Below are 25,544 nucleotides of genomic sequence, written 5' to 3'. Positions count from 1 at the left end.
ACCCTTTACCCACGTTCCCCCGCCTAACATAACCCTCAGTACTCCACTTTGCAGATAAGACAGCCAAGTCTCAGCGGGGTTGAGTCACTTGTCTGAAGCCACACAGCTATGAGGAGCTGAGCCCAGGATAAAGACAAGTCCCTCAAACTCCAAAACCTGGGCTCGGCTCCTGCGTGCTGGGCTGCCGGGACTGTCTGCGGGATGGAGAGGTGCTGGCACAGGTCAGGCACGGGCCAGCCCCCGTATAACCTGCATCCACCTTGTTGGGAATTGGGGTTTCCCTGTCCCGGGGTCTGTAACATGGAGGAAGCCGGGCTGGACTGGGGAACATGGAGGACAAGGCGTTCTCTCCCCCGCCCACCAGGAGGGAGCCCCAGATTAACGCGGCCTCGTGCCCCTCCACACACACCACTCGGCCCAGCATTCAATGCCTGGGGAGGCTCAGGGCAGGCAAGTCCCAACTCGAGCAGATTTGCTGAGGTGCTAAGCCGGCCAGACTCAAGAGGTTTCTAAGAGGGAGTGGCAGGCGGCCGTCCTATCATTGGCAGGTCACGGTGCTCTAGGGTCTGCTGCCTGGATGACCAGGCCGTCCTACAGAGGACGGCAGGGACACCCACGTTGGCCCAGCGGAGGCCTTCCCCATGGACAGCAAGACACAGTGGAGAAGAGCCTGCAGAGCCAGAGGGGCCCAGGTTGGACCCGCCTGCAGCCTCCGTCATCCAACATGCACCCAGAACGCTGGGGTCAGTTGTGCTAGCTCCTCCCCTGCAGTCCTCCAGACAGATTATTCATTCATTCATTCATTCCACAAGTCCACTCTTAAACTATGACCAACCAGGAGTGAATGCAGTCAGCTATGTTTCAAAAGGTTCCAGAGCCCTGAGCAGGGCAGCCTGCAGACCCGGTCTTCCTGTCCAGCTCCCCCGGGACACACGCGCTCTCCACATCTGCAGGATGACTCAACAGCTGACAAGACGGGAGAGTCTATCCTTCAGGGCCTGCTATTGACAGATACCTGCCACTAAGCCCTGGCCTCTTTCCAGGCTGGGGAGGACGCCAAGACAGCCCCAGTTTTAGCTGAACTCACCCACCATGTAAACGACACTGCAAGAGATGCATGTGACATGCGGTTCTGATGGGGGGGTGAACACCGGGGCCCGGGGTGACTGGCGAGGCTTCGAGGAGACGGGGGGCCAGGAAGGGGGGTAGCAAGCTGACCCTTGAAGGAGGGCCAGGTGGACACGGGGCTCTCACAGCCACTTCCAATGCCAAGGCTCCATGACAACCACGGGCTTTACATCCATTCTCCCACTCACTCAACATGACCATCCCATGAGGCAGGGGCCACCACCCCCATTTCACACATGAGGGGAGAGAGGTTCAGAAGCCCTGAAGCCGTCGAGCCTCCTACAAAGCCCCCAGCCCCACCCCAGCCACGACGGGGACCACGATGGTGGACTGCACGTATCAATTTAACTGGATCATGTTGGCTAAACACTACATCTGGCCCTGTCTGTGAGGGTGTTTCTGGATCAGATGAACGTTTGATTGGTGGGCGGGGTAAAGCAGGTCACCTCCCCAATGTGGGTGGGCATCTTCTAGTCCCTGGAGGGCCTGAACAGTACAAAAGGCAGAGGAAGGGAGAGTTCTCTGCCTGACCACGTGAGCTGGGGCGCCCATCTTCTGCCCCAGGACTGAACACCAGGTCCCTTGGTTCTCAGTCCTCAGACTTGGACTGAATCCACCAGCGGCTTCCCTGGGCGTTCAGCTTGCAGACGGTAGATGGTGGATTCCTCAGCCTCCATAATTTCATGAGTCAATCCTCACGATAAGTCTCTCCCTCTCTCTCCCCTATTGGCTCTGTTGCTCTGACGAACCCTGACTGTCAGCGGCCTCACACGGCAGAGATGGGAGCATCCTTCCCCAGCGCCCACTTGACACTGATGCGAAGTCTGCCCCCTGCTGAGCGATGAACGCTCCATCCTTCCTCAAAAGTCCAACCAGGTGGTGACTCCAGGCTGGTCCTGCCAGAGAGACAGGCTGGATGGACCACAGCCTCAGACCTGCGGGGAGCAGGAGGGCCCAGCGTCCAGCTCCCAGAACTGACCGCCCCTTAAGACCAGAATGGTGATTCCAGGCTGGTCCTGCCAGAGAGACAGGGTGGATGGACCACAGCCTCAGACCTGCGGGGGGCAGGAGGGCCCAGCGTCCAGCTCCCAGAACTGACCGCCCCTTAAGACCAGGATGGTGACTCCAGGCTGGTCCTGCCAGAGAGACAGGCTGGATGGACCACAGCCTCAGACCTGCGGGGAGCAGGAGGGCCCAGCGTCCAGCTCCCAGAACTGACCGCCCCTTAAGACCAGGAGAGGGCCGGTCCGGAGTGGCTCTGGTGGGGCTGCCCAGGGCTGGGGAGGAGAGGGAGGTGGGGACAGGCACAGGTCCCAGGGCTGTTGAGAGGGTAGAGGAGTGAGTGTGGGTATCCCCGGCCCCAGCTCCAGCCTCACTTCCACCATGGCTGTGACCTCCCTCCACACGCCTAACTGGGATCTGCACTGCATACAATGATACATGAGAACCCTCAACATCTGTCCCCCGACGCCACACATGCGCACCGTGAGCTACTTAGGGGTCAGCTGTCTGGGCTGAAAGTGGCACCAGTGAGCGACAGCTGAGCCCATAAATCCAGTGAGTCCCCAGTATGGAAACAGCCTGGAAAGGAATGGAGAAGGATCGGCCACACATTCCTGGGGATCCAGTCACTTCCGGCCGCGCATCCCCCCAAGGCCAGCTGGGCGCCCACCCTCGCCCCCGCCTCTGGCTTCTGGACAAAGATAAAAATGAAGAGGGTCTGTTCAGGTTAAACCCCAACCCCAGGCATCTGATCCCTAAGAACCAAAGCCACGGTCGGGGTGGAGACACGGTGATGAGGAAAACAGCATGTGTCTCAGATTTCTCCGGTCGAGTTAAGTTTTATTTACACTGTTTATTTTTCAGATTTCCCAAAACGTGCAGCTGGTGCCAGGCAGCCCCTGGCACAGAGAAGACGCCAAGCCTGCTCCCTTAATAAAGAATGGGAAGCAGCCGCCCGGGGTTCCCGCGCTCCAACCAGCGTCCCGCCCAGGGCCGCCTCCACCGCAGCCCTGGGAGAAACCCCAGAACGAGAGCAGCTGCAATTCAGTTCCTTGGACCTAACTACTGAGGTCTGTGTCGGAGACCAGCGAAGAGGTAGCCAGAAAAGCCTCCAAGACATCTAAAGGCTCAGTCCTTCCAGTGGAGAACTGAGTTATTTTTATGTGATTTTTAAATAAAACATACTCGGAAAGAGAGGAGATGATTTGAAGTTCAGCTCTCTGGCGACATCCCAGACCAAATTATTGGAGTTCTCAGAGGCCAAGGAGGCAGGAAAGCCTGCAGTCAGATGAACAGGGTTCGAATCCAGACCTTGCCAGGCGCTCCCTGCAGGCCCCAGGAAACAACCTCCCCTTTCCAAGCCTCAGCTTCCCCATCTGCAGAATGGGGACAGAGATGGGGATTACTCACAGGCGACTAAGACTAAACGAGGTCACACATGGTAGGCACGTAGCACAGTGCCTGGCACAAAATGAACCCTCAGTAGATATTATCACTATTAGCATAATATATATTACATACTAATATAAATTATTATTATACGCCAGCCACATACACCAGCCTGGACCCAGGGATCTACAATCGGAAATTAACAAAGCTTGGCTGCCCTGTGCTAACACATTAGACAAAATGTAATTATAACCAAGGCACCTTGCATGTTATAGCCAGGATACTGCTACCCCAAGAAAGGCTACCAGGAGTCCTATTGGACTCCCTCCCAACTACGGGAAGCTGAAAACCCTCCCAGCCTCCAGGATGGACTGCACATTACAGGAAGATGGGGGGTGGTGGGGGGCAGTTTCTGCAATCCAGAGAAAACAGTCAGGATTTGGGGGCACTCAGAATCCCGGTGCCCTCCCACACCTGGCCACACCAGAAACTCCCCAACTGGTGTCTGGGCTCACTTAGGCCAGGGCAAAGGCCATTTCACAAATATTCATGAACTACAGGCCAGTGACAAACACCAGTCAGGTTTCCCACGTGGAGGCCACGAGATTAAAACACACTTCAGATGAGATGAAGCAAAAAAGACAGGAGAAGGGAGTGGGGAGTCCCTGCTGGCTGGTGTCCCACTGAGAATGAAAAGGCAGCATTTCAAATAGGAAAGAAGATGGCCAGACAAAGAGATGGGGCTCCTTGGTCCTGGAGAGAAAGGGGATGATGCTGGGCAGGGGAAGGAGACCTAGGATGCCCTGGGGAGCATTTCCTGGTAGAACCAGCATTCGGGGTGGGGAGCCACCACTGCAGCCTGACGGCAGGGCCCACCTCCAGGTAAACAGTCCCATGCCCTCCCTGCCCCTTCGCCACAGAGGGGCCCCACCAGGCACAGGAGCCTGGCAGACCTGTGCTGGCCCCGCGTCTAGGAGCCTGGATGCCCAGCTTACGGGTGTTCCCCTGTGCATATAATTTGGGGAGCCTGGATAAGAGAGAGAAGGATACAGTTACTGAGAAGACCTTTTGTCTTTTCCTTTCAGCCAAATTTTTATGATCGATCCTGGTATTGTAAAATACAAGGTTAAACAGGCACTGAGACTCTAACTAGACTCCGGAGCTAGTGGATTATTATTATTACGTTAATGATGGGGAACCCACGCACCATCATCCTCTCCTACTGGAGTCGCAGTCACTGTCCCCACCCATAATCAGGGTGGCCGTCCCCAACCCTCCTGGGGCCTCACACAGCCCAGACATCTTAACCCCAGGACAGGGGCAGAACAGGAAGCAGGTGGTCTCCAGTGGAGGGTGACTCGGCCCCATGCGCGCACACGTGCACGCACACACACACGCACACACGCACACACACACACACACACCCTTCTGCTCTTGTGCCAGCCATGAGTGGTGCTGGACAGCCCTTCCCAGCCAGAAAGTCACCATTTTCTCAAAAGGGAGCTTTGCAGGAAGGGGTGCTATGCAAACTCCTGCACAAATACCCATTTTCAGTAATGACAGGAGCTTATCTACAGAAAGGAATCAATTCTCAATTTTTTCTTAAAAATCATGAGAGTCCCTCCAGAAAGGATAGGGTCACCAGGACCTCGGCCAGGAGCCTCCTGCCTCTCTGGCTGCCCCCAGGACCACAGTCTTCCCCTTTCTCCTGAGGCCAGTGGGGAGCCAGCACTGGTATCCCACTCTCAGGCCGGGGAAGCACCAGCAGCTCCTGCATATGGAGGGCTCTGCCCAGCAGGCAGCGGCATCACCAGACGGCCAAGTCCATCACATGACATCAATGCTGACCAAGGACCCACAGAGCCCTTCCCGTGAAGGTTCACCAGTTGGGCGTCTGGACTCTGGGTCCCACACCCATAAAAGACATTGCCATCTAAAATACACAACACTCAGGTAAATCTGAATTTCAGATAAACAATGAATAATTTTAAGCGCAAGTGTACCCCGCATTCCTCGCCCTTCCCAGGCTCTCTTTAGTGGCAGAAGAGCGGACCTCTGCAGGCTGAGGTCTCCAGGTCCCCAGGTCTGTAGCCTTTCGGCTGGATTCAACCTATAGGACGAGATTGGAAGGTGGGAGCCAGGGAGAACCAGGGTAGATCTCTCCTCCGCTTTCTGCCTTGGAAGGTTTCTCCAGCAGTAGTTTCTGTCTATTCTGCAGCTGCAGCTCCCGCCAGGCAGGCCCACCTTTGTCCAGCCTCCCGTCAGGTGACCCTGGTCCCTGGATTCTGATAACACGCCTTGCTCTCTCTGATCCTCTGATTGCAGGTGGTGGGGTGCGGTAGTGGCTCCCCCAGGCTCATCTCTGGGTGTCCCCGGGAAGCTACGGAACCTCAAGCACCAGAGCCCTTGTTTCAAGGCACTGAGAAGGGCCACAGCGTTTTTGTAAAACTGGCAACACAGAAGATATTTTAACCCCCATCAGTTAAGATTGCTGTCTCTTTCTTCCCTGAGTTCCTGGCCATCACCCTTTCTCCTGTGTAAGGTACCAGTGGAGGGGTTGTTGGCGTTTGGGGGCTCCTGCTAAGGAAAAGTTGAATTGGAAAGATATTTAGCTTGAATGTAGTTGGGTTTTATTTACATAGTTCACAGTTATTTCCATGCAGAGTTAAGTGACGGCTCGTCGCCCCAATGTGCAAGGCCGGGAGTACTCCTTCCATGTACTTTCCCAAATCTGTCTACTGTGCAGAATCTGAAGGGATAAGAGATGAACGTGTCCTGCAGTACCTGGTGCCGGAAAGACGTGGGCAGTGGGGGACAGCAAGATTTGAAACGCATGGAGCCAGAAGCTAGGCTATGGGAAATGATTCCAATCACCAGATATAAAGTTGTAAGCAGAGAATTCAATTCTCTTCAATGTCGACTCAAAACAGAAAGTATCTCTGGTCAGAAAGAAATGCAATAATGCATCACGTGCAGTTACAAATGGCCCATACTTGTCTATTTCTTTCTGGATGGGAATCACATAAAATGGAATTTACCAGAATTCTTGTGTTTGTAGGGTGAAAACCAGCAGCAGTACCACAAACTCTTGAGGTAAGCCACGCTTTTTCATGCATCCCAACCACCAAAAGTAAAAGTTAACTTCTGATTACCTAGGAAGATGAATTTACTTTCTATTCGTTCAACAGAAAATGATATTACATAGTCATCATATAAAGAAGTGATCAAAGAGTATGCAGCCAAAAACATGTAGGGAAAAAAAATTACTTTGGAGATCGGACAAGTAGTTGATTGATAAAAAACACTGTTATTTTTCTGGATTTGGGGACGCTTATGAAATTTGCCCGCTGTTTAAAACTTATAATTTGCTGTTACTTCTTTTCTCACTCGTAACAAATAATCCCATTCGTACCTTCAAAGAGCTGTATAAACCCCACCCAACCCTGGCTGCCTCCTTATGCTTGGTTTGGCTTTTCTATCATCTGTACATTTGAGTCCTCCTGTTCTAAATCCTGGAGTGGTTTCTGTTTCCTGGTTAGACCCCGGTTCACACGCCATGAACAGACTGCACAGGTGAGAAAGACGAGCAGACTGACAAAGTGAGGCCAATGGACCGAGGGGGAGATCGTGGATAAGGTGCAGGAAGGTTAGCGATCAGACACAGCTGACAACAGCAAAGGGAGCCGCGAGGGGACGCCCCAGAATACGGGAAAGGCTGCATCAGTCTTCAAGCCCTTCTGTTTAATGGGCACCAAGTCGCCAAAGAGGTGCACGTGTTTCACTCAACCTGTCGACGGTCGTGAGATTATAATGCAAGGATATATTAATACATAGAGAGAGGTGCAATTAGGGACTGAGGGGCAGAGGCCCTGGGAGGGAAGATGGGAGGGGAGGGGAGAGAAAAAAAATAGCGGCCTTGGAGGGTCGGCCCGACAGGCAGCACTGTTGACTGGCCTGGGGAGCCTGGAGATTCCAGAAGAAACCACTGCCCAGGTAATCCGGCAGCAGAACGAATGATCTCCAGGAGAGGTGGCTGGTCACCTGGGGGCAGATGGCCCATCGCCAAGACTAGAACATTCAGGCTGGCCCAAGGAAGCAAAGAGACACCTCCTAGGGTACCTGAGCATCCAGTAGGGGCCAAAGAAGAGAGGGAGAGAAGGAGAGGCAGGGCGGGGTGGGGGGAGCCCCTGGCCTTACACACCAGTCAGAGAGAGAAATCACAGACCGTGGGCAACGGGCAGATCTTTTAAAGGACAAGTAAACCCTGGGACTTCTCAGTGGCTCTAAGCAGGCTGATAATCAGGGCAAATGGCGTTTTCTGTTCCTTAAACCTCTTAATAAAATGCTGTGTTAAGAACACTTATTTGGGGGGCTTCCCTGGTGGCGCAGTGGTTGAGAATCTGCCTGCTAATGCAGGGGACACGGGTTCGAGTCCTGGTCTGGGAGGATCCCACATGCTGTGGAGCAACTAGGCCCGTGAGCCACAACTACTGAGCCTGTGCGTCTGGAGCCTGTGCTCTGCAATAAGAGAGGCCGCGATAGTCAGAGGCCCGCGCACCGCGATGAAGAGTGGCCCCCACTCGCCGCAACTAGAGAAAGCCCTCGCACAGAAACGAAGACGCAACACAGCAAAAATTAATTAATTAATTAAGAAACTCCTACCCCCAACATATAAAAAAATAAATAAACAACATTGGTTGGAAAAAAAAAAGAACACGTATCCAGCCAGCTCATGTCTCACAGCTATAACACGGCCACTGCAACACCTGCGGCTCAGCACGGCAGGCACCCTCCGTCAGGGTCACGGGTGCACATCACCAAGGAGGAGCGCCAACGTCAGCAGAACGTTTAAGAGCTCTGGTGAGAGGATGGCTAAGTGAATTCGGGAACATCCTCTCTGAAGAGCCGTTCAAACTGTGATCAGGGAATCCACGTGTGAGATCCGATTTCAAGTGAAAAGAGCAGAGTTAAAAACGATTTGTGCAGGGCTTCCCTGGTGGCGCAGTGGTTGAGAGTCCGCCTGCCGATGCAGGGGACGCGGGTTCGTGCCCCGGTCCAGAGCCTGTGCTCCGCAACGGGAGAGGCCACAACAGTGAGAGGCCCGCGTACCGCAAAAACAAAAACGATGTGTACAGAGAATACGCAACTCTGTGAAAAAAAAACTTATACGCCTTTGATAGTTAAATCAAACGATGCGTCCTGTGCATGTGGAAACAAGTACTAAAGGGAACAGAAAAAGCAATGTTGTAACCGATGAGATTGGAGAATTTGTCCTTTTAATTTCCTGTTCACAGTTTGGTAACGAGTAATGAACAAAGTGAACAACCAAATAAATAAAGGCAAAAGAGAAAGAAGAGATACATGGTGTATTTGAGAAAGCCTTCCTTTGAAAACTAAAGCACAGGCTTGGCGGCTAGAGTGTCAATCCCCAGCTACTAGGAAGGCGCTGCCACCAGGAGGACCCACTCCCCGTTGCTGAGGGTCTGTTGACCACACCTCAGGCGCCTAACATTGACGAGAGATCCACCACCTCCTCCCCTCCAGTCCCATGCCGCCGCCACTGCGTGTACTAGGCTGTTATTCCACCACCTGGTGTCCCCACGGTGTCTATACCGGGTCACCTCTGCACAAAAACCCACCACCTGTCCTTCTACACACACGTTGGACCCTGTAGCTAGAGTCAAAGTCACGCGCTCATTAGTGAGTTTTGCAAACCACCCTCCACAGCCCTCCAGGTGGATTAGCCTAGTCCTCAGGCTGGAAGATGACAGGGGCTGGATTTAACCCACTTCCAAGTGGCTTGGGTTACAGAAGCATTATTCTCCCGCTGGGCCCTGATCCTGGTGGAAACAGAAGGCACAGTCCGGGGAGGGCTGTGAAAGCCCCAGGATGCAGATCACATCAGATTGATCTGCAGGACAAGCCCGAGGCGGCCTGCCAGCTGCCCCTTCCCAGGTCTTTCTGGTAACCACGCTCGCTGGGAGTGATCCCCAGCCCAGGCAGACAATCTCCACTGCCCCGACACGCCTGGCCCGGCTGGGACAAGGGGCCCAGGCACGGCTCTCAGGGAGATCTAGGGTGGATGTGGCCAGCCCCCAGTTCCCAGGTGCAGCCTTGGGGTGCCCAGGGGGGCCCAGCCAAGGCTTCACTGCATGCCCTTTAAGAGTCCGGGGAGAAGCAAGCCCTCCCCAGGAGCCAGAAAGAGGGTAAGGACCCCCCATCCCTCACCGGGAAAGGAAGACTCCTCCCTCAGCCCTGCCTCTGAAACCCTGGGCTAGGGAGGGCGCCACTCCCCAGGGAGAGTGATCTGGCCCTTCTTGCCCCACCCAGCACTTCGAGGGGCACCTGGGAAGCTGGGGTCCACACATGCAGGCCGGAGCGGCCATTCAGGGTTCCTCTTCCCATCACAAAGCCAGCATCGCTCAGAGGATGACCGTGACTCTCATTCCTGCCAGAGGCAGCCTGGGCCAAGGGCCGCCCTGCGACCCGGGATCATCTTACTCTCCCCGCCGATGCCCCTTTTCCCGTCCCGGAGGCCTGCAGGCTGCCAGCAGTCACGCTTCGCAGAACCAGGTCAGATTAGGCCTGGAACAAAGCTCAGTTGTTGCAAGGCTTCCAAGATGCCGCTGACAGCAGGACGCCTGGAGCCGCTTTGCCCGCTGTGGGCAGCGGCTCAATGCCCCCCTTCACGTGGGCTGCAAAGGGACCCAGGCCCAGGGCGGGCACAGGGAGATAAGACAGAGAGAAACTGGGCTGGGAGCAGAGTGCCACACTCAGCCCAGGAGACCCGAGGCCAGGCCACCCTTCCAGAGCAGTGCTGAGAGCCACCAGCATGCAGGAAGGACTCAGGGGCACCCGGCAGACACTTCTGGAATGAATGACTGAACCTACAGGGAGACTCAAAACAGGCCAGGGACCTTGGGGAGATGGGCGCCCCCCAGCTCAACCTGGCTGCTGCAGCTTCTGGGCCCAGTTACAGCTGCCCAACAGGGAAGGAGCAGGGACAACCAGCCCAGCGGCCTCGGGGACACTTCAGTTCTCCCATCGAAGCTCAGTGCGCCATGGTCCCAGGCCTGACCGCAGTACCCCCGACCCCAGGGCCCTGTGCCCACCAGGACAGGCTTCCTTTGGTTAGTGCTTCTGGACCAGGCAACCTCTGGCAGCTGCCACTGGGACTCTCTGGCCGAGGTCTCTCCTGGAGCACAGTGGGGGCTGTGATCTTGTGCGCTGCACGCCCACACAGGTCCGCAGGGGGCTTCGCCCGGCCACTAGCACCCACCGGTCCCCCATAAATCCCCCAGCAATGCCTAGGGCCGGGGTGTCCCAAAGTAATAGCTTCAACAAGGGTGTAGGAGCTCAGCATGTCACCTCCCTCCCCACCCAACCGCTCACACCCCCCAGGCCTGGGGTCTCTCTCTCCAGCCCCCCTCCCCCCAAGGCCACCAGCTGGATCCGCCCAGGAACTGGCACTCACTTGTCGTCCCAGGGCCGGGCCCTGCACTGCTGTTTGCTGAACGCTTCTTATCAAGTACATCTTAAGCAAACTTCAGAGCCCATGCAACGCGGCTCACGGACAAACAGCAGGGCGTACGGAAACGAGGTCCCACTCCCGGGCCCCATCCATGTGGGATGAGTCTCAGAGGAGGGCAGCCCCAAAAGCTGGATGGAGGATAGGAAGTGCCTTTTTCCTGCTGTTGGGGTCCCTGGGGAGATGTCCTCTGCTGCTGACACCCACACGGGAGCTCCAGGCACGTGGCCAGCCCGCCCTTCCACCTGGACGTAAACTCCAGACCGCTGCTCCTGAGCAGCGAGCCGGTGTCCCTTCTGCACCTGTCCTGGCTTGAACTGGTCACCCGGGGGGTTCCAGGAGGAAGGTGGGCTGTCTCAAACTCAGGCACGTTGCCAGGTGCGTAGCACTCAGTTCTCGGAACCCCTCTGGGCAGGCTGGGGATAGGCTGACGGGCAGGCTGGGGATAGGCTGACGGGCAGGCGACTGTGGTCTGGGGTGAGCCGGAGGGCCGGGCAGACAGGAGCTGGCCTCCCTCCTCTGCAACAGGCCAGGAAGGATTCAGGCTCTGCCAGCTCCCCCAGAACTGGGGGATCTCGAGGTCCACGATCCTGGGCACGAGTCCAAGGGGGCCATGGACTGCCTGCCACAGGTGGCTCCTCGTCTCCGCCCAGGTCCCTGCAGGAACCGGAGTGAGCAGGCTGGGGCATGAGGAGAGGGAGGCGGGCCAGCAGGAGGGGGCGCAGGGCGAGAAGGGGAAGGAACCGGCCTTCGCACAGCACACTCCCCTCCTCGCCCTCACCCGGGGCTAGCGCTCTGGGGACGTGCTCTCCTCTCCTTCCCAGAACTCAGCTCCCGGAGCGCCGGGCGTGGGGAAGGCCTCTCGCTGGCTAATCTGTCTAATCCGCCTCCTCTGGGTGCAGCCTCCCGCCTTGCCCAGGCCTCTGAGTCGCTAGTGCAAGAGCTTTTTAACCTTTGGTAGGCCAGGTACCTCTTCGGGGATCTCCCGAAAGCCACCAGGCATCTCCGAATAATTCCCAGGTGCGCACTGGTCTGATTCTACTCCCCATTTCTGTGGCTCGGGGGCCTCGGCTGTAAGCGTCTGCGCCACTGAGAATGCCCAGGAGAGCCAGGGCCACTGAAAGGCAGGCTCCACGTGAGCTGGTATGCAACCAGAAGCCCCAAGCTCAGGACACCAGAGGGGTGCAGAGAGCAGTCCGCTCTGACACCAAGGGGCTGGGGGAGAGGCCACCCTCCTGGCCTCCAAACCAACAAAGGCCCAGGGAGGGTGCCGGCAGCCCCCAGGCAGCCTGGCAAAGGCGGTAACACGTCCTTCCAGCTGTTGATAAGGACAGTGAAGACAACAGCAGGAAGTTACGGATGGAGAGGCATTTTCAAGTGTTTTATGCAGCAATTCATTTCATCTTTACAACCAGTTGGCATCTGTCCCTGTTTAACAAATGAGGCAAAGGAGACACCCGAGATCAAGCACCTTGCCCCACATCGAGGAGGTACCAGCCTACGGTTGAATTCAGGAGCCCGTGCTATGAACCACTGGGCCACGCCGCTTGCAGCTCTGCCCCGCTGGAGCAGCAGGTGAGGCAGATCCAGGAGGAGCGCGGAGCAGAACTGGAGCTACCAGACAGAGCTCCCGCACACCCACCTGGCATCCCGCAGCCCCACTGGGCGTTCGCTCTGTTCCCCACCTAGAAGGGCCCTTTTTATTCTCCACCTTCTCAGAGCTGCTCACTCCTCAAGGCCCAGTTCAATCTTGCCTCCCCCTGAAACCTCCCACCTGGGCATTTGGAACCTGTACTGCTCGGGAGGGGGTTGGGGGGTGTGAACCAGCCGGGGGCCCCCCCTGCATCCTGCCTCCCCAATGAGAATGCAGCGTCACTGCAAGCAAGGACCACGTCTTTCCATCATCTTTGTACCGTCAAGGCCCTGGCCGCACAGGCCTGACACATAATGTGTGTCCAGTGAATGTAGACCTAAGGCACTAGGGATCCCCTCAAACATTTTGAAAATTCCCCGCTTTTCAGAGACTCATGAGTGTTCAAGCCAGCTCTACCGAGAACATATTTGATTTATTTTGGAGCCCATAAACAGGTCCAGGAGCAATCATCCCACTCAACCCAGGTGAAAAGTAAAAGCCGTCCTGGTTGGCTGTCCTTGAATTTTTGACACTGGGAAATTTTCACAGTTTGCTGCTTTCCTTAATTTCATGGCATTGATGCTGCATAGGGGTCAGTCTGACTTTTGCAAAATGCCTCTCCTCGGAACCGGGCGGTGCGGGGGGGGGGGCACTAAGAGAACCGGAGCCCCTCAGAATGGGGCCAAGTGGCCACCCCGCCCCTGGGCCGGCCCCCTCCAGCCCGACCCCATACAACTGCAACAGAGTGACCCAGCTCGCCTTGGACCATCGCCAGGAGGAGAACAAGCTGGAAGAGGTCCAAGCCTTTCCAGGCCCGTCCTCCAGGGCCCTGCCCCTTCAGGTAAACACTGGAGCCACGGAGGCTGCCTTTACAAGAGCTGATTCCTACCCACCCATGAACTCTACTTCTAACTACTGCAAAAACCTTCCTCTTCTTTTTTTTTTTCTTTTAATTTGCCAGGGCAGGAGGGGGCAGGCGTGGAGGAGAACAGACATTGAGCCTGCCCCAGGGGCCCTCTGGCATCTGTGTACGAGGGTCTCAAAGTCCCCCCAGGAAAAGGCCAAGTGAGCAGGAGGGGGGGCCCTGGTGGCCCCCACTGTCCAGACTGACCAGCAGGAGGCAAAGTTTGAGACCCAAAGGCAAGAGCCAGCTGGGGTCCCTGGGCCACACTGGGCTGCAGAACCCAGGGAAAGGGCCGCGTGGGGCAGTGATGCCCACAACCATCTCAAGTATTTGGAGCATGTTGGGGAGGGAGGCTGAGCACCAAACCCCAGCATATGCCACCTGGAAGCCCCCTCCTCCCCCACCATTACATCAACGCTCCCACGCTCCTGAGACAGAGCTGTGAGCAGGGTGTCTGAGGGCCATGCTGTTTGCAACAGGGGGTGAAAGTTGAAATTCTATGCCACTGGCCCGGAAGGCCATTTTAGGGGAAGTTCTGAGTAACCCTCTTTGAGACGAGTTATTCTTTACTTGTTTTCCTTTCTGAATGTGGAAAGCAGGAGGAGACTGGAAAAAAATGACCCAAAGGAAAGGTCAAAAAATGACCCCCAAAATGGCCCAAATGACCTCTTCAGCTCCAACTAAGTACCATGACTCTGTCCTCTTATGAAGAAAAATTAATTCATGAGTCCTTGGCAGAAAACTTCATGTCCAAATAGATTAAGGGGAGGAACATGAGGAGAAATTTTGCAGGGTTAGCAGAAGAAGAGATGCTGTTTATAATTCGACAACTGAGGAAGACAAAAGATCCTGCCTGGATCCTTTGGGGGAAAAAATCACAAAGAAAAAAAGGGAAATAAAAAAGAACAGAGGACTTCCCTGGTGGCACAGTGGTTAAGAATCTGCCTGCCAGTGCAGGGGACACGGGTTCAAGCCCTGGTCCGCGAAGATCCCACCTGCCGCGGAGCAGCTAAGCCCGTGCGCCACAACTACTGAACCTCCGCTCTGGAGCCCGCGAGCCACAACTCCTGAGGCTCACACGCCTAGAGCCCGTGCTCCGCAATGGGAGAGGCCATGGCAGTGAGAAGCCTGCACAGTGCAGCAAAGAGTAGCCCCCGCTGGCCACAACTAGAGAAAGCCCCAGCACAGCAACGAAGACCCAAGGCAGCCAAAAATAAATAAATAAAATAAAATAAAAAAGAACAGAGATCTGGATTACCCTTAACCTGCCCTTCAAGGCTCGTGGCCTCAGTTTACCCATCCATAGAATGGAACTTCAGAGTACCCAAGGGGAAAATGGTTACAAAGGATCCTGTGCACATGATAAGAACTGGTCAGGCCCCCTCCACCTATGTGAGGTCAGGCCTGCTAGTGGACCTAGGATGCCAGCACACCTGATGGCATCTTGATACCTAAAAGGTGAATCCGAGTTGCCAAGCTGGGGTGCAGCTGGATGGTCCCATTTGGCGAAGTTCCCGTTCTCCACTGGGTAGAGGAATAACAGGAGTTCACGGGAAGAAAGGATGCTGTGACCTGGACCACCAGTCCTGGAGGCTGACCCCAAGGAAATCCTCCACCCAGCCCCCACCCACGCACACTTACGCCCCGCGGAGGTTGCAGGGGGGGGAGCGGGGGTGGACCACAAAACGCCTGCACCCTCGGCTCCTGTAAAGTCAGCAATTCCAGAGAAGGTGCAAGGGGGGAGGAGGGCGAACAGGAAGGCCGGCCGGCCCAGGGCAGCGGCTCCCACAGTGGCCCCTCCAGACACCTGAGCGAGTAGTGGCCGACATACAGGGGCAGGAGACCCTCGGCCAAGGTCAGAATCGGGGCCCAACCGTGCAGGGGTCGGAGGTCTCGAGCACCCGGTCTCCCCCAGGCACCTGTGGTCTCGGACCAGCGCGCGGGCCCCGCTGCCTTGCAGCGGCGGCTTGGAGCAAAGGAGAAAGCCAAGTCCGTCGAGGGGTTCAATGCCTCCAGGACCCCGCGATCCCGATGCGGGGTGGAGCTGCGTCAACTGGCCGGCGCGAACGCCCCACACATCAAAATCTGCCCCGGGAGCCCGGAGCCCCGCGGTGTCCCCGCCTCGAGGACCTACTCGGCCACCCGCGACCGCTTCCGCTCAGGTGAGAGGGGCTCGCCCCAGGACACACCCCTCCCCAATCCGGGCGCGGCGCCCACCTGAGTACGACTTCCTCATGGTGCCGCCGTGGCTGCCGCTCCCAGGAAAGTGAGGCGGCGAGGCCGCGGGGCGCGGGCTCCCAGGTCGCAAATCCCGGGCCGGGAGAGGGAGGGATGGGGGCGGGGAGGACGGGCGGCCCTGCCCGGCCCCGGCCCCGCCCCGCCGCGCGGAGGTGAGCGCTGAGCCCCGCCCCGCGCAGCCCCATACCTGGCGGAGCCCCGCGGGCCGCGCCTCCCGACGCCCGGCCTGGAGAGGCAGCAGCCCTGAGCCCGGCCCTGCGCTCGACCCCGTTCGGCCCGGGCCAGTCCCCGCGGCCCCTGCACTGCAGCCGCGACGCAAGCGGTCCAAGGGTGGGGGTCGCCAAGGCGACAGCCGTCCTCAGCCGCCACACCCCCCTGGCGCGAATGGTTCCTTCCGGGGCGTCGCCGCCACTTTCTGGTCCGGAGTCCGGGCTGGGCGGGGCCGCGCCAGGTGGCAGCGGGAGGAGGGCGGAGGGAGCGGCCGCCGGGCCGGGCGGTAGCGCGCCGGCACACGCCCGGGGGTCGGAGCCCGGACGCCGGCTTAGTGGACCAGGGAAAGGCAGAGCAGGGCAGGCGAGGTACCATATCTGTCCCACTACTTTTCTGGTAATCCAGAGGGCCGACTGCACTGACTCCTTGAACTGGGGCCTCGGGTAACTCATCTGTAAAATGGGTGCGTTGGACCAGATGATAATTTCTGTTGCATCTGAGAAATATTGAGCACCTCCCCAGCACAGGGTACTGTGCGCGCTCAGGGCCTCGACCTAGGAGAGCAGATACAAGGACACGCGTCTTTACAGCCCGGGTAATATAAGCAGTGAGGAGAGTGTGCGTTCCTGAGCAAAAATCGTAGAGAAGAATTCTGTCTGCCTTTGTACCCTAAATAAATTTTCCATAATAAAACGACTAATATACAGAGGAAAAAGTGATGAATTTTGTCTAGAGGGTGTTGTCAGAGTCTTACTGAGGTGATTCAAAACAAGGTTTTAAAGAATGAGCAGGAATTTGCCAGGAAGCCAAGGTGATGGGGAGGCGGGCCGTTCCTGGCAGAGGGAAGGGTGTGGCCGAGCCAGAGGCGCGTAGTATCCCAGAACCTGCGGAGAGAGATACGCAGGGGCAGCGAGGCCCCTAGATGAACAAAGGGGTCGGGGAGCGCCGCAAACTGTCAGCAAGGGCGCAACGCTGCCTTCTGCCCGACAATCCAAAGAGTGTACAGGAGACCGAAAGTAGACTTAACGTCACCAAAGCACCCTCTTCCCTTTTCTTTCTCCTTTACTTTCCTTGGGGGTCTAAGCAGCATTTTCCTTTCGTGCCAGAGAGTAGAAAACCTGTATAAATAAGAACCGAGGCACATGTGGTTCCGTCAGATTGTCTGTCTCTCCTATTACCCTTCCTAAGAAATCTGTCCAGGACTTCCCTAGTGGTCCAATGGGTAAGACTCCGCACTCCCAATGCAGGGGGCCCAGGTTGGATCCCTGGTCGGGGAACTAGATCCCACATGCATGCCACAACTAAGAGGTCCGCATGCCTCAACTAAGGGTCCGAATGACGCAACTAAGAGCCCGCGTGCTGCAGCAAAGATCCCACGAGCGGCAACTGACCCGGCATAGCGAAAATAAACATAAATAAATAAATAAATAAATAAATAAATAAATAAAATGATCTCCTTTAAAAAAAAGAAATCTGTCCAGCCACAGACCTGCAGAGGGAGCAGCCCAGCCACGTGACCTCCTCTAACCCCTGGCTAGAGCTGATTGGACCAGAGTGGACACTGGACTCCACCTGGGCCAACCTCCAACTCCTTATCTGGGGACCTGGGGAGGAGGTGAAGGGAGGAGAGCAGCCACAGGCCTGCGGAGCGGAGATGAACTGTGAACAGCTGTCCTTGGATTCTGGGATATCCACACTCACACACACACCCCCAAGCGCTGCTCGTACCAGCTCCTGCAAATTTCGCTCTGGCCAAGCCAGAAGGCTGAGCTCTGTCCTCATTCTGGCCAGTAGGCATGGTGATAGCAGCCCCACACTGATGCCTGAGCTTCCCAAGGCCCAACTACCTCTCAAGAATCTGTCTAACGGGATGAACCGGTTTGCAGGGCAGAATTAGAGACTCAGATGTAGAGAACAAACGCATGGACACCAAGGGGCGAAAGTGGTCAGTGGGGGCGGTGGGGGGATGGGGGGGTGGGAGGATGAATTGGGAGATTGGGATTGACATATATACACTAATATGTATGAAATATATGGAACTCTCATGAACACCTTTTTTTTTTTTTTTTTTCTTCTAACGGTATGATAGTAGGCCATTTGATTATTTTTATGGCTTTAACTTTACAACAATGAAATATTCGTAAATTTTAAAAAGTATTTTTCTTTATTTGATGCGGGTGGGATACTGGAGAAATGAAAGATCAAACATCTATTGAGGAATCCATACTTGTCTATATATTGTGTACTTTTATTTCAAGAACTGATTTAAAATTCCTAAAAGGATGCTATAATAAGTTATTATGCCATTTTACAGACTGAATTAAGTGAATTTCAGGGAGGTATGAAACTTGCCTAAGGCTATCCAGCTACCAAGCGGTAGAAGTGAGAATTAAATCCAGGTATACCTATAAAAAAAAAAAAAAAAAGAAGGCGAGGGCAGCACCAGGGTATGGGGTTGTTAGTTTTATAGGGGTGAGTAATTTCATACGCTGATGAGTGGGAGGAGTATTCCAGCTATTTTGGGGAAGGGGTGGGGATTTCTAGGAATTGAGCCACCGCCCACTTTTTGACCTTTATGGTCATCCTTGGAACTGTCGTGGCACCTGTGGGTGTGTCGCTTAGCTTGCTGATGTGTTACAATGAGTGTATACTGAGGCTCAAGGTCTAGTGGAAGTAGACTCGTTCGCCATCTTGGACCTATTTTGTTCTAATCAGTTTATGTTGTGTCCTCGGGCTATGTAATTCTTTTAAAGGTTGTGCCCTGCCCCCTTTCCTCCTGTTTCATATTGAATATATAATATTTACCAGAGTATGTTTTAATAATTAATACATGATATATTGTATAATTAATTTATATATCATATATATAATGATATCTATAGGTATTTGTTCTAATAAGTCATTAAAAATAAATGAATTAAAAAAAAAAGAACTTGCTGTATAAAAAAATAAATAAAATAAAATTCAAAAAACTAATTTTTTTTTTTTTTTTTTGCGGTACGCGGGCCTCTCACTGTTGTGGCCTCTCCCGTTGCGGAGCACAGGCTCCGGATGCGCAGGCTCAGCGGCCATGGCTCACGGGCCCAGCCGCTCCGCGGCACGTGGGATCTTCCCGGACCGGGGCACGAACCCGCGTCCCCTGCACCGGCAGGCGGACTCCCAACCACTGCGCCACCAGGGAAGCCCTAAAAAACTAATTAATTTTAAAAAGGAATCTGTCGAATGGGCACGTTAGGGGTCGGTTGTTTCACTTAGCTCAAGTCAAAGGTGCTCTGGTACACTTCCATCCTCTGAGTAGATGGATCCTGGAGTCATGGAGGACCCTTGGGTGTCCTCTGTGTTTGGTTGGCCTCTCAATGCTAGCATTTCTGCCTGTGAGTCGTAATTCACAAGTACCTGGGCACCCAGGAATCAAGACACCTGTGTTGTAGTAATATTGCACGTAAAAAACTGCCAAAAATCTGAAGGAAAGACAAGAGAGAGGGAGGGAAGGAGGGGGAATGAGTGCTTTTTCAGGATGCATGAAGGTAAATTGTTTAAGCACGAAATTTTAATTTTATGGACAACTCTGTAAACTGTATGATGTAATCACTTGCCTCAACGAGTAGAGTATACCAAATGTTAGTGATCCTTCTTCTCGTGGCTCAAGATCATTTGTATTTTTTACACATTTAAAAAAATATATTTATTTTATTGGACTTCCCTAGTGGCGCAGTGGTTAAGAATCCACCTGCCAATGCAGGGGACACGGGTTCGAGCCCTGGTACAGGAAGATACCACGTGCTACGGAGCAACTAAGCCCATGTGCCACAACTACTGAGCCCGCGTGCTACAACTACTAAAGCCCACGTGCCTAGAGCCCATGCTCTGCAACAAAGACAAGCCACCGCAATGAGAAGCCCGCGCACAGCAACAAAGAGTAGCCCCGGCTCACCACAACTAGAGAAAGCCTGTGCGCAGCAACGAAGACCCAATGCAGCCAAAAATAAACAAAGTAAATTTTTAAAAAAATTTTATTTTATTTATTTATTTAGGCTGCACTGGGTCTTAGTTGCGGCATATGGGATCTTTAGTTGTGGTATGTATGTAGGATCTAATTCCCCAACCAGGGATCGAACGTGGGCCCCTGGCATTGGGAGTGCGGTGTCTTAGCCACTGGACCACCAGGGAAGTCCCAATATCATCTTAAATGACATGTTTAACCATTACAGACTCACATACTACTATGTTGCTCCTTCACTAAGTGTCCCGAGGCTACCATGCTATCCAATTTTTAAAATTGTTTTTCAACATTCAGCTCCCTCACCTACTGTGTGATTTGTGACAAGTCATATAGTTTCTCCGTCTCCATTTCCACTCCTATAAACGGGGATTACAATCCCTTACACAGTTTGCAAGGCGGATGTAATGATTAGGAAAGTGATGTATATTAAGTGCCTTGCTGTGCTGCTGTCGCTCAGACCGTGTGGCATCGGCTGTGAGAGTGCGAGGTGGGCAGAAGCCTGATTGTCTTGGAGGAAGTTGGCGAGAGCTTGAAGAGAAGCAAAGAGAAAGCTATTGGACGTGGGAAGAAAGGAAACCTTCATAATTTGGTGGCAGAAAGTTTAGCACAACTGTTGCCTGCAGTAGCACAGAAAATAGACACCAAGTGTATGCAGCAAACCTGATGATCTAGCTAAGAGGGTTTCCAGGCAGAATGTTGAAGGCACCGTAATAAAATTTAAAAGGAGGGGGATGAGCTAAAAGCAAAATTCCAAGTGGAATTAGGAGAGAATGCAAAGGACCAGGACAGTCTTTTCAGCCAGCAAAGGAGTCTCAAAGTCAAGGGCTTCAGAACAAAGAAGTCCAAATGGGACTAGAAGATCCTTTGTTGAGACTTCAGAGAAAAATGTCGAGATGCCTCATAAACGCTTTCACAAAGGCTCTCTGAGGATCTTCAGAGCACACCTTGCAGTAGATTCTAAACTCTCAGGGGGATCCACCTGCTGCGTCCTCATGTGAGGGTAGAGAGGGCTTAATGCAAAAAGTTTTGTGGTGCTGAGCGGAAGAAGCCAATCTGAAAAGGCTATAGACCGTATGATTCCAGCTATAGGACATTCTGGAAGAGGCAAAACTATAGACAGTTATCAGTGGTTGCCAAGGGGTGGGGGGAGGTGGGGGAGTGAAGAGGTGGAGAGCAGGGATATTTAGGGCAGTGAAACTACTCTGTATGACACTGTAATGGTGGATACATGACATGAAACATTTGCCCAAACCCACAGGATGTACAACACCAAGAGTGAACCCTGATGTAAACTACGGACTTTAGTTAGTAACCAAGTCTCAATATTGGCTCATCAATTGTAACAAATATGACACACTAATGCAACATGTTCATAAGAGGGGAGATGACAAGGGGCCGGTGCATATGGGAACTCTCTGACTCTCCATAAACCTAAAACTGCTTTTTTCTTTTTTTTTTGGCTGTACCGCGAGGCATGTGGGATTTTAGTTCCCCAACCAGGGATCGAACCTGGGGCCCCACAGTGAAGGCACCAAGTCCTAAACACTGGACCGCCAGGGAAGTCCTAAAACTGCTCTTAAAAAAGTCTATTTAAAAAAACGAAAAAGGTTTGTGGGTAAGGTTTTTATCTCATAGAATGGATTTTAAATGAACGCATAGGCACCCCCCAGGTTTTGAGAGGAATTAATTAGGTTCTTGGACTCAGGACGGGACAAAATGAAAAAGAGGCTTTTGGACTCGAACTATTCGAGGAAGGAAGCAGGCTGGGAAAGCCGTTTGGTTGCAAACTCCGTTTTCTTATGAAAAAGGAAGTATGACTCAGAGGCAGAGCCGAGGCAGGGGGAACAACCCCCGGCGTGAAGGCCTTGAAGGACGCGCCCCTCACCCAGCACCCATCTGCACTGATTTACAGGACTAGACCCTGCATCTCGGGTCTGAGCACGCACACCACGGTGGGTGAGACTTTCAGGGTCTTGGAGTCCAGTGAGCGTATTCTGCACGTGGGAGAGATGTGAGCTGTTGTGGCCGAGGGCGGGCTGTGTCAGACTGCTTTCCCTAAACAGTCCCAGCAATATCTCCCACCCGTCCTCCTCCCCCACACGTGAGCTTGGCATGCTTCTCTGTGTTCCCTCCCTTTGAATCCGGGAGGGCTTTTTGTTTGATCGTAACCCTTGAACTTGGAGCCCTGAGCCACTCCGTAAGGGTCTGATCACCCAGAGACCTCCGTATTGCAAGGAAGCCAGGGCACTGCGGTGTATTAGTTATCTATTGCCACATGACAAGTCAGCACAAACCTAGTGGCTTAAAACGACACACACTTATCGTCGCACAGTTTCTGTGGTCAGGAATCCGGGTTATCAGCTTCAGAGTAGCTCACAGGCTACAGCCGAGGTATTGGCGGAGGCTGGGTCTCATCTGAGGGCTCAGCTGGGGAAGGAGCCACGTCCAAGCTCACATGGCTGTTGGCAGACTCAGCTCCCCAAACGCTCTTAGTTGGAAAGCCTCACTTTTTAGCCGACTAGAACTCCGTTCCTTGCCAGGCGGGACTCCCAGCGTAGCAACATCAAAGCCAGTAAGAAAGATGGTCTGCTGGCAAAATGGACATTACAGTCTCATGACCTGACCGTGGAAGTGGCAGCCCAGAGTACCAGGAGGCAGAGTTCACTGGGACCATCTCAGAAGCAACCTGCCACGGGGAGGCCACAGTGGCCGCCCTGGTGGGCAGTCCTGGACTTTGAGTCGTCCCGGCCCAGACGCCAGAAATGAGAGCAGAGGGCCTTCCCGGGTGCCCTTACTGCACCTTCTCCCATGGTCAGCGGGTCTGAGGCTTCCTGCCCCAGCCACGGCCTCTGCCATCTGCCTCCGTTTCTGAGCTCTGCTGCTTCGGCTCACTTCTTCTTCTTTCTCTTCTGTCCACTTCTTTCTAGTCCTTTCCCCAGCTGATCCCTCAGGTTTCCAGACCTGAATGGTCAGATTTGGCTTTCGTGGGCCAACTGCGGGCATTGCTTTTGTCTCCTGACCCAAGAGGGGCCGGCTCATGCCGGGGGTGTGGCCACCTTTGCTCCTTAAGCTCAGCTCAGCCGCTCTCTCCCCTGCCTGACTGGGCATCTCTGCTGACTGTTCTCTGACTTGCGGTAGTCCCCAAGCTTGAACTTGTCAGATGACTGAGGCCTTGCTGCATGTGTACGATTTACGGTAAAGGTGTGGCCGCACTGACGTTCTCCTATGTAACGTGGGAATGTACGCTGCTCCCACCTTTCCAGAAAGCACTCGGCAATAAAATTTAAATGGCTTTTAAAAAGTGCCCACGTGCTTTGTTCCAGTAATTACACTGTTTTCTCGTTGGTTGATGCAACATATATTTCTTGATTACTCATTATGGCTTCTGCCCTCTACAGCTTATACTTTAGTAGGGGAAACAAACATGAACCAAATAACCACATAAGAAGGTACAATGAGGGTATACACTAAAAGGTTCGCAGCTGGTCTGGGGTCAGGGAGGGCTTCCCTGGAGAAGAGTAGATTGGGCTGAGGCCAGGAAGATGAACAGACAGGGATTAACCAGGAAAAACAAGGGGAAAGAGATTGCAGGCAGAGAACAGCAAAAGCCATGTGGTGGGAGGAAATATAGTCCATACAAGGAACCGGAAGAGGACCCAGGAGGCTGGGGCCCAGCGAGGCTGGAGAGATGGTGGAGGAACCAGGCCCGGTAGGCACGTCAAGGTCTTGGGTTTATCTTTAGGATAAAGATCCTAAAAGAAAAGGGAAATCATGGAAAGGTTCTGAGAGGGGAACAGTGGGGCTGACATGACCAGATTGGCATTTTGAAAATGCGGCTCTAGATGAACAGTGGGGAGGACTTCCCTGGCCGTCCAGTGGTTACGACTCCGCGCTTCCACTGCAAGCGACGGGAGTTCGATCCCTGGTCGAGGAACTAAGAATCCCACGTGCCGCGCGGTGTGGCCAAAAAATTAAAAAAATAAATAAGTAAACAAACAAATAAAAAAATAAAAATAGACGAACGGGGGAGCGACAGGAGGGGATGAGAGTCCAGCTGGGTGCCTGAAAGCAGTGTTCCCAGCACGAAGAGATGGTGGCTTGGACCGTGATAGGGAGATGGACAGATGTGAAGAGAGAAATCCCAGAGTATCCAAGAGGAATTCTGAAGAGAAAATCACCGGGACCTGGGGACGGGCTGCGTGGGAGGCCAAGAGGGAGGGAGGTGACAGGGTGGCTCAGGATTCTGACGGGAACAGCAGGCTGGCAGGTGGTGTCCTCGGCAGAGAGAGGAAAGAATGAGAGAAGACTGGCTGGGTTCTGGGTACGTGGTGCTGAGGAGACACCAAAGCACCCAAGGCTTCAGGGTGTGTGGTTTGGTGTCAGAGGTGGGGTCTCAGCTGGGGAGAGCTGGGAACTGAAGTGCGGGAGGGGACACGAATGCCCAGGCCCTGCCTAATGGAAACAGACTCGCCAACAAAAGGCAGACCCAAAGGTGCTGGCAGCAGTCTTACTGACAATACCGGGAAGTTTAAAACAAGCTAGTGCTCAAGAACAGGTTGAGATTTAAATAATAACAGTCCTCTTAGTTGGTAGAAGAACAGACACAACTCTGAGGGGTGCAAAACGAGGACTTCAGGAAATGTTTTGGAACTCGGGGGGGATGGTGGTCGCACATCACTGTAAATGCTCTAGGTGCCACTGAATTGCTCACTTTAAAATGGTTATTTTGTGTTATGTGAATTTCACCTCCAGAAATTTTTTAAAAAATATTTATTTAGGCTGTGCCGGGTCTTAGCTGTGGCACTCAGGATCTTAGTTGCAGCATGCGGGATCTAGTTCCCCGACCAGGGATCGAACCCAGGCCCCCCGCGTTGGGAGCGTGGAGTCTTAACCACTCGACCACCAGGGAAGTCCAAGAAATTATTTTTTTAAATGAAGGCTACAAGGGCTATAGGCACATAAAGATTATACTTGTGTAGAAAACAGAAACATAAAACATATAATTTTATAACAATAAAAGAAAAACATAAAAATAAAGGAAAGCAATACATTGAGCGCCAACAGCACTGCCCGTCAGTCGTGGGACTGTGGGTGACTTGTTCCCTTTATTGCGTTTTTCTGTGTTTTCCATAATGAACATATATTACTTTCATAATCTAAAAAAAAAATAGATATACATGCTATGTATACACATATGGACAGGAACATATCAATGGACAATATTATTTTTATCCATGGACACCTTTTCTTGAGGTCAATGTTGGCATATTGTAAAAGCCTCTGTTTTATCTTGAAATCCTTTACAACTAAACATATTGTTATTAGGACCTAAAGCAAGTTCTTCTTTTTTCTAGATTTGGGCCATTTGGCCTGCCAGTTTTCAAAGCACCTTTAACCACTCATTTCAGATGGGCAGTTCCCATGTAAGTCCTCATTATAGAGAATCCGTGACATGGAGTCTGAGGTTACCCAGTGCACACACAGTAAGTTTCCGTCCCCGTGAAGCAGG

The 25,544-nt window shown here is 53.5% G+C and overlaps 1 protein-coding gene across 3 annotated transcripts in view; it reads right to left on the bottom strand.

Moving 5' to 3' along the window:
- SEPTIN9 (septin 9) overlaps nt 1-16,537 on the bottom strand; it is a 165,826-nt gene extending 149,289 nt beyond the window's left edge. Inside the window, exon 1 of one of the 3 annotated variants that reach the window (XM_049701549.1) lies at nt 16,010-16,537. In XM_049701549.1, the coding sequence (XP_049557506.1) occupies nt 16,010-16,484 (475 nt within the window). In that variant the 5' untranslated portion in view covers nt 16,485-16,537. Of the gene's footprint in view, nt 1-15,801; nt 15,940-16,009 lie in introns of those variants that run through there. The other 2 variants (XM_033438593.2, XM_049701550.1) reach the window with 2 other exon arrangements.
- Between the last annotated feature and the right edge of the window lie 9,007 nt (nt 16,538-25,544).

This window comes from Orcinus orca, chromosome 19, assembly GCF_937001465.1.
Source record: "Orcinus orca chromosome 19, mOrcOrc1.1, whole genome shotgun sequence".
NCBI lineage: Eukaryota > Metazoa > Chordata > Mammalia > Artiodactyla > Delphinidae > Orcinus > Orcinus orca.
This window is presented reverse-complemented; position numbering and strand designations above follow the sequence as displayed.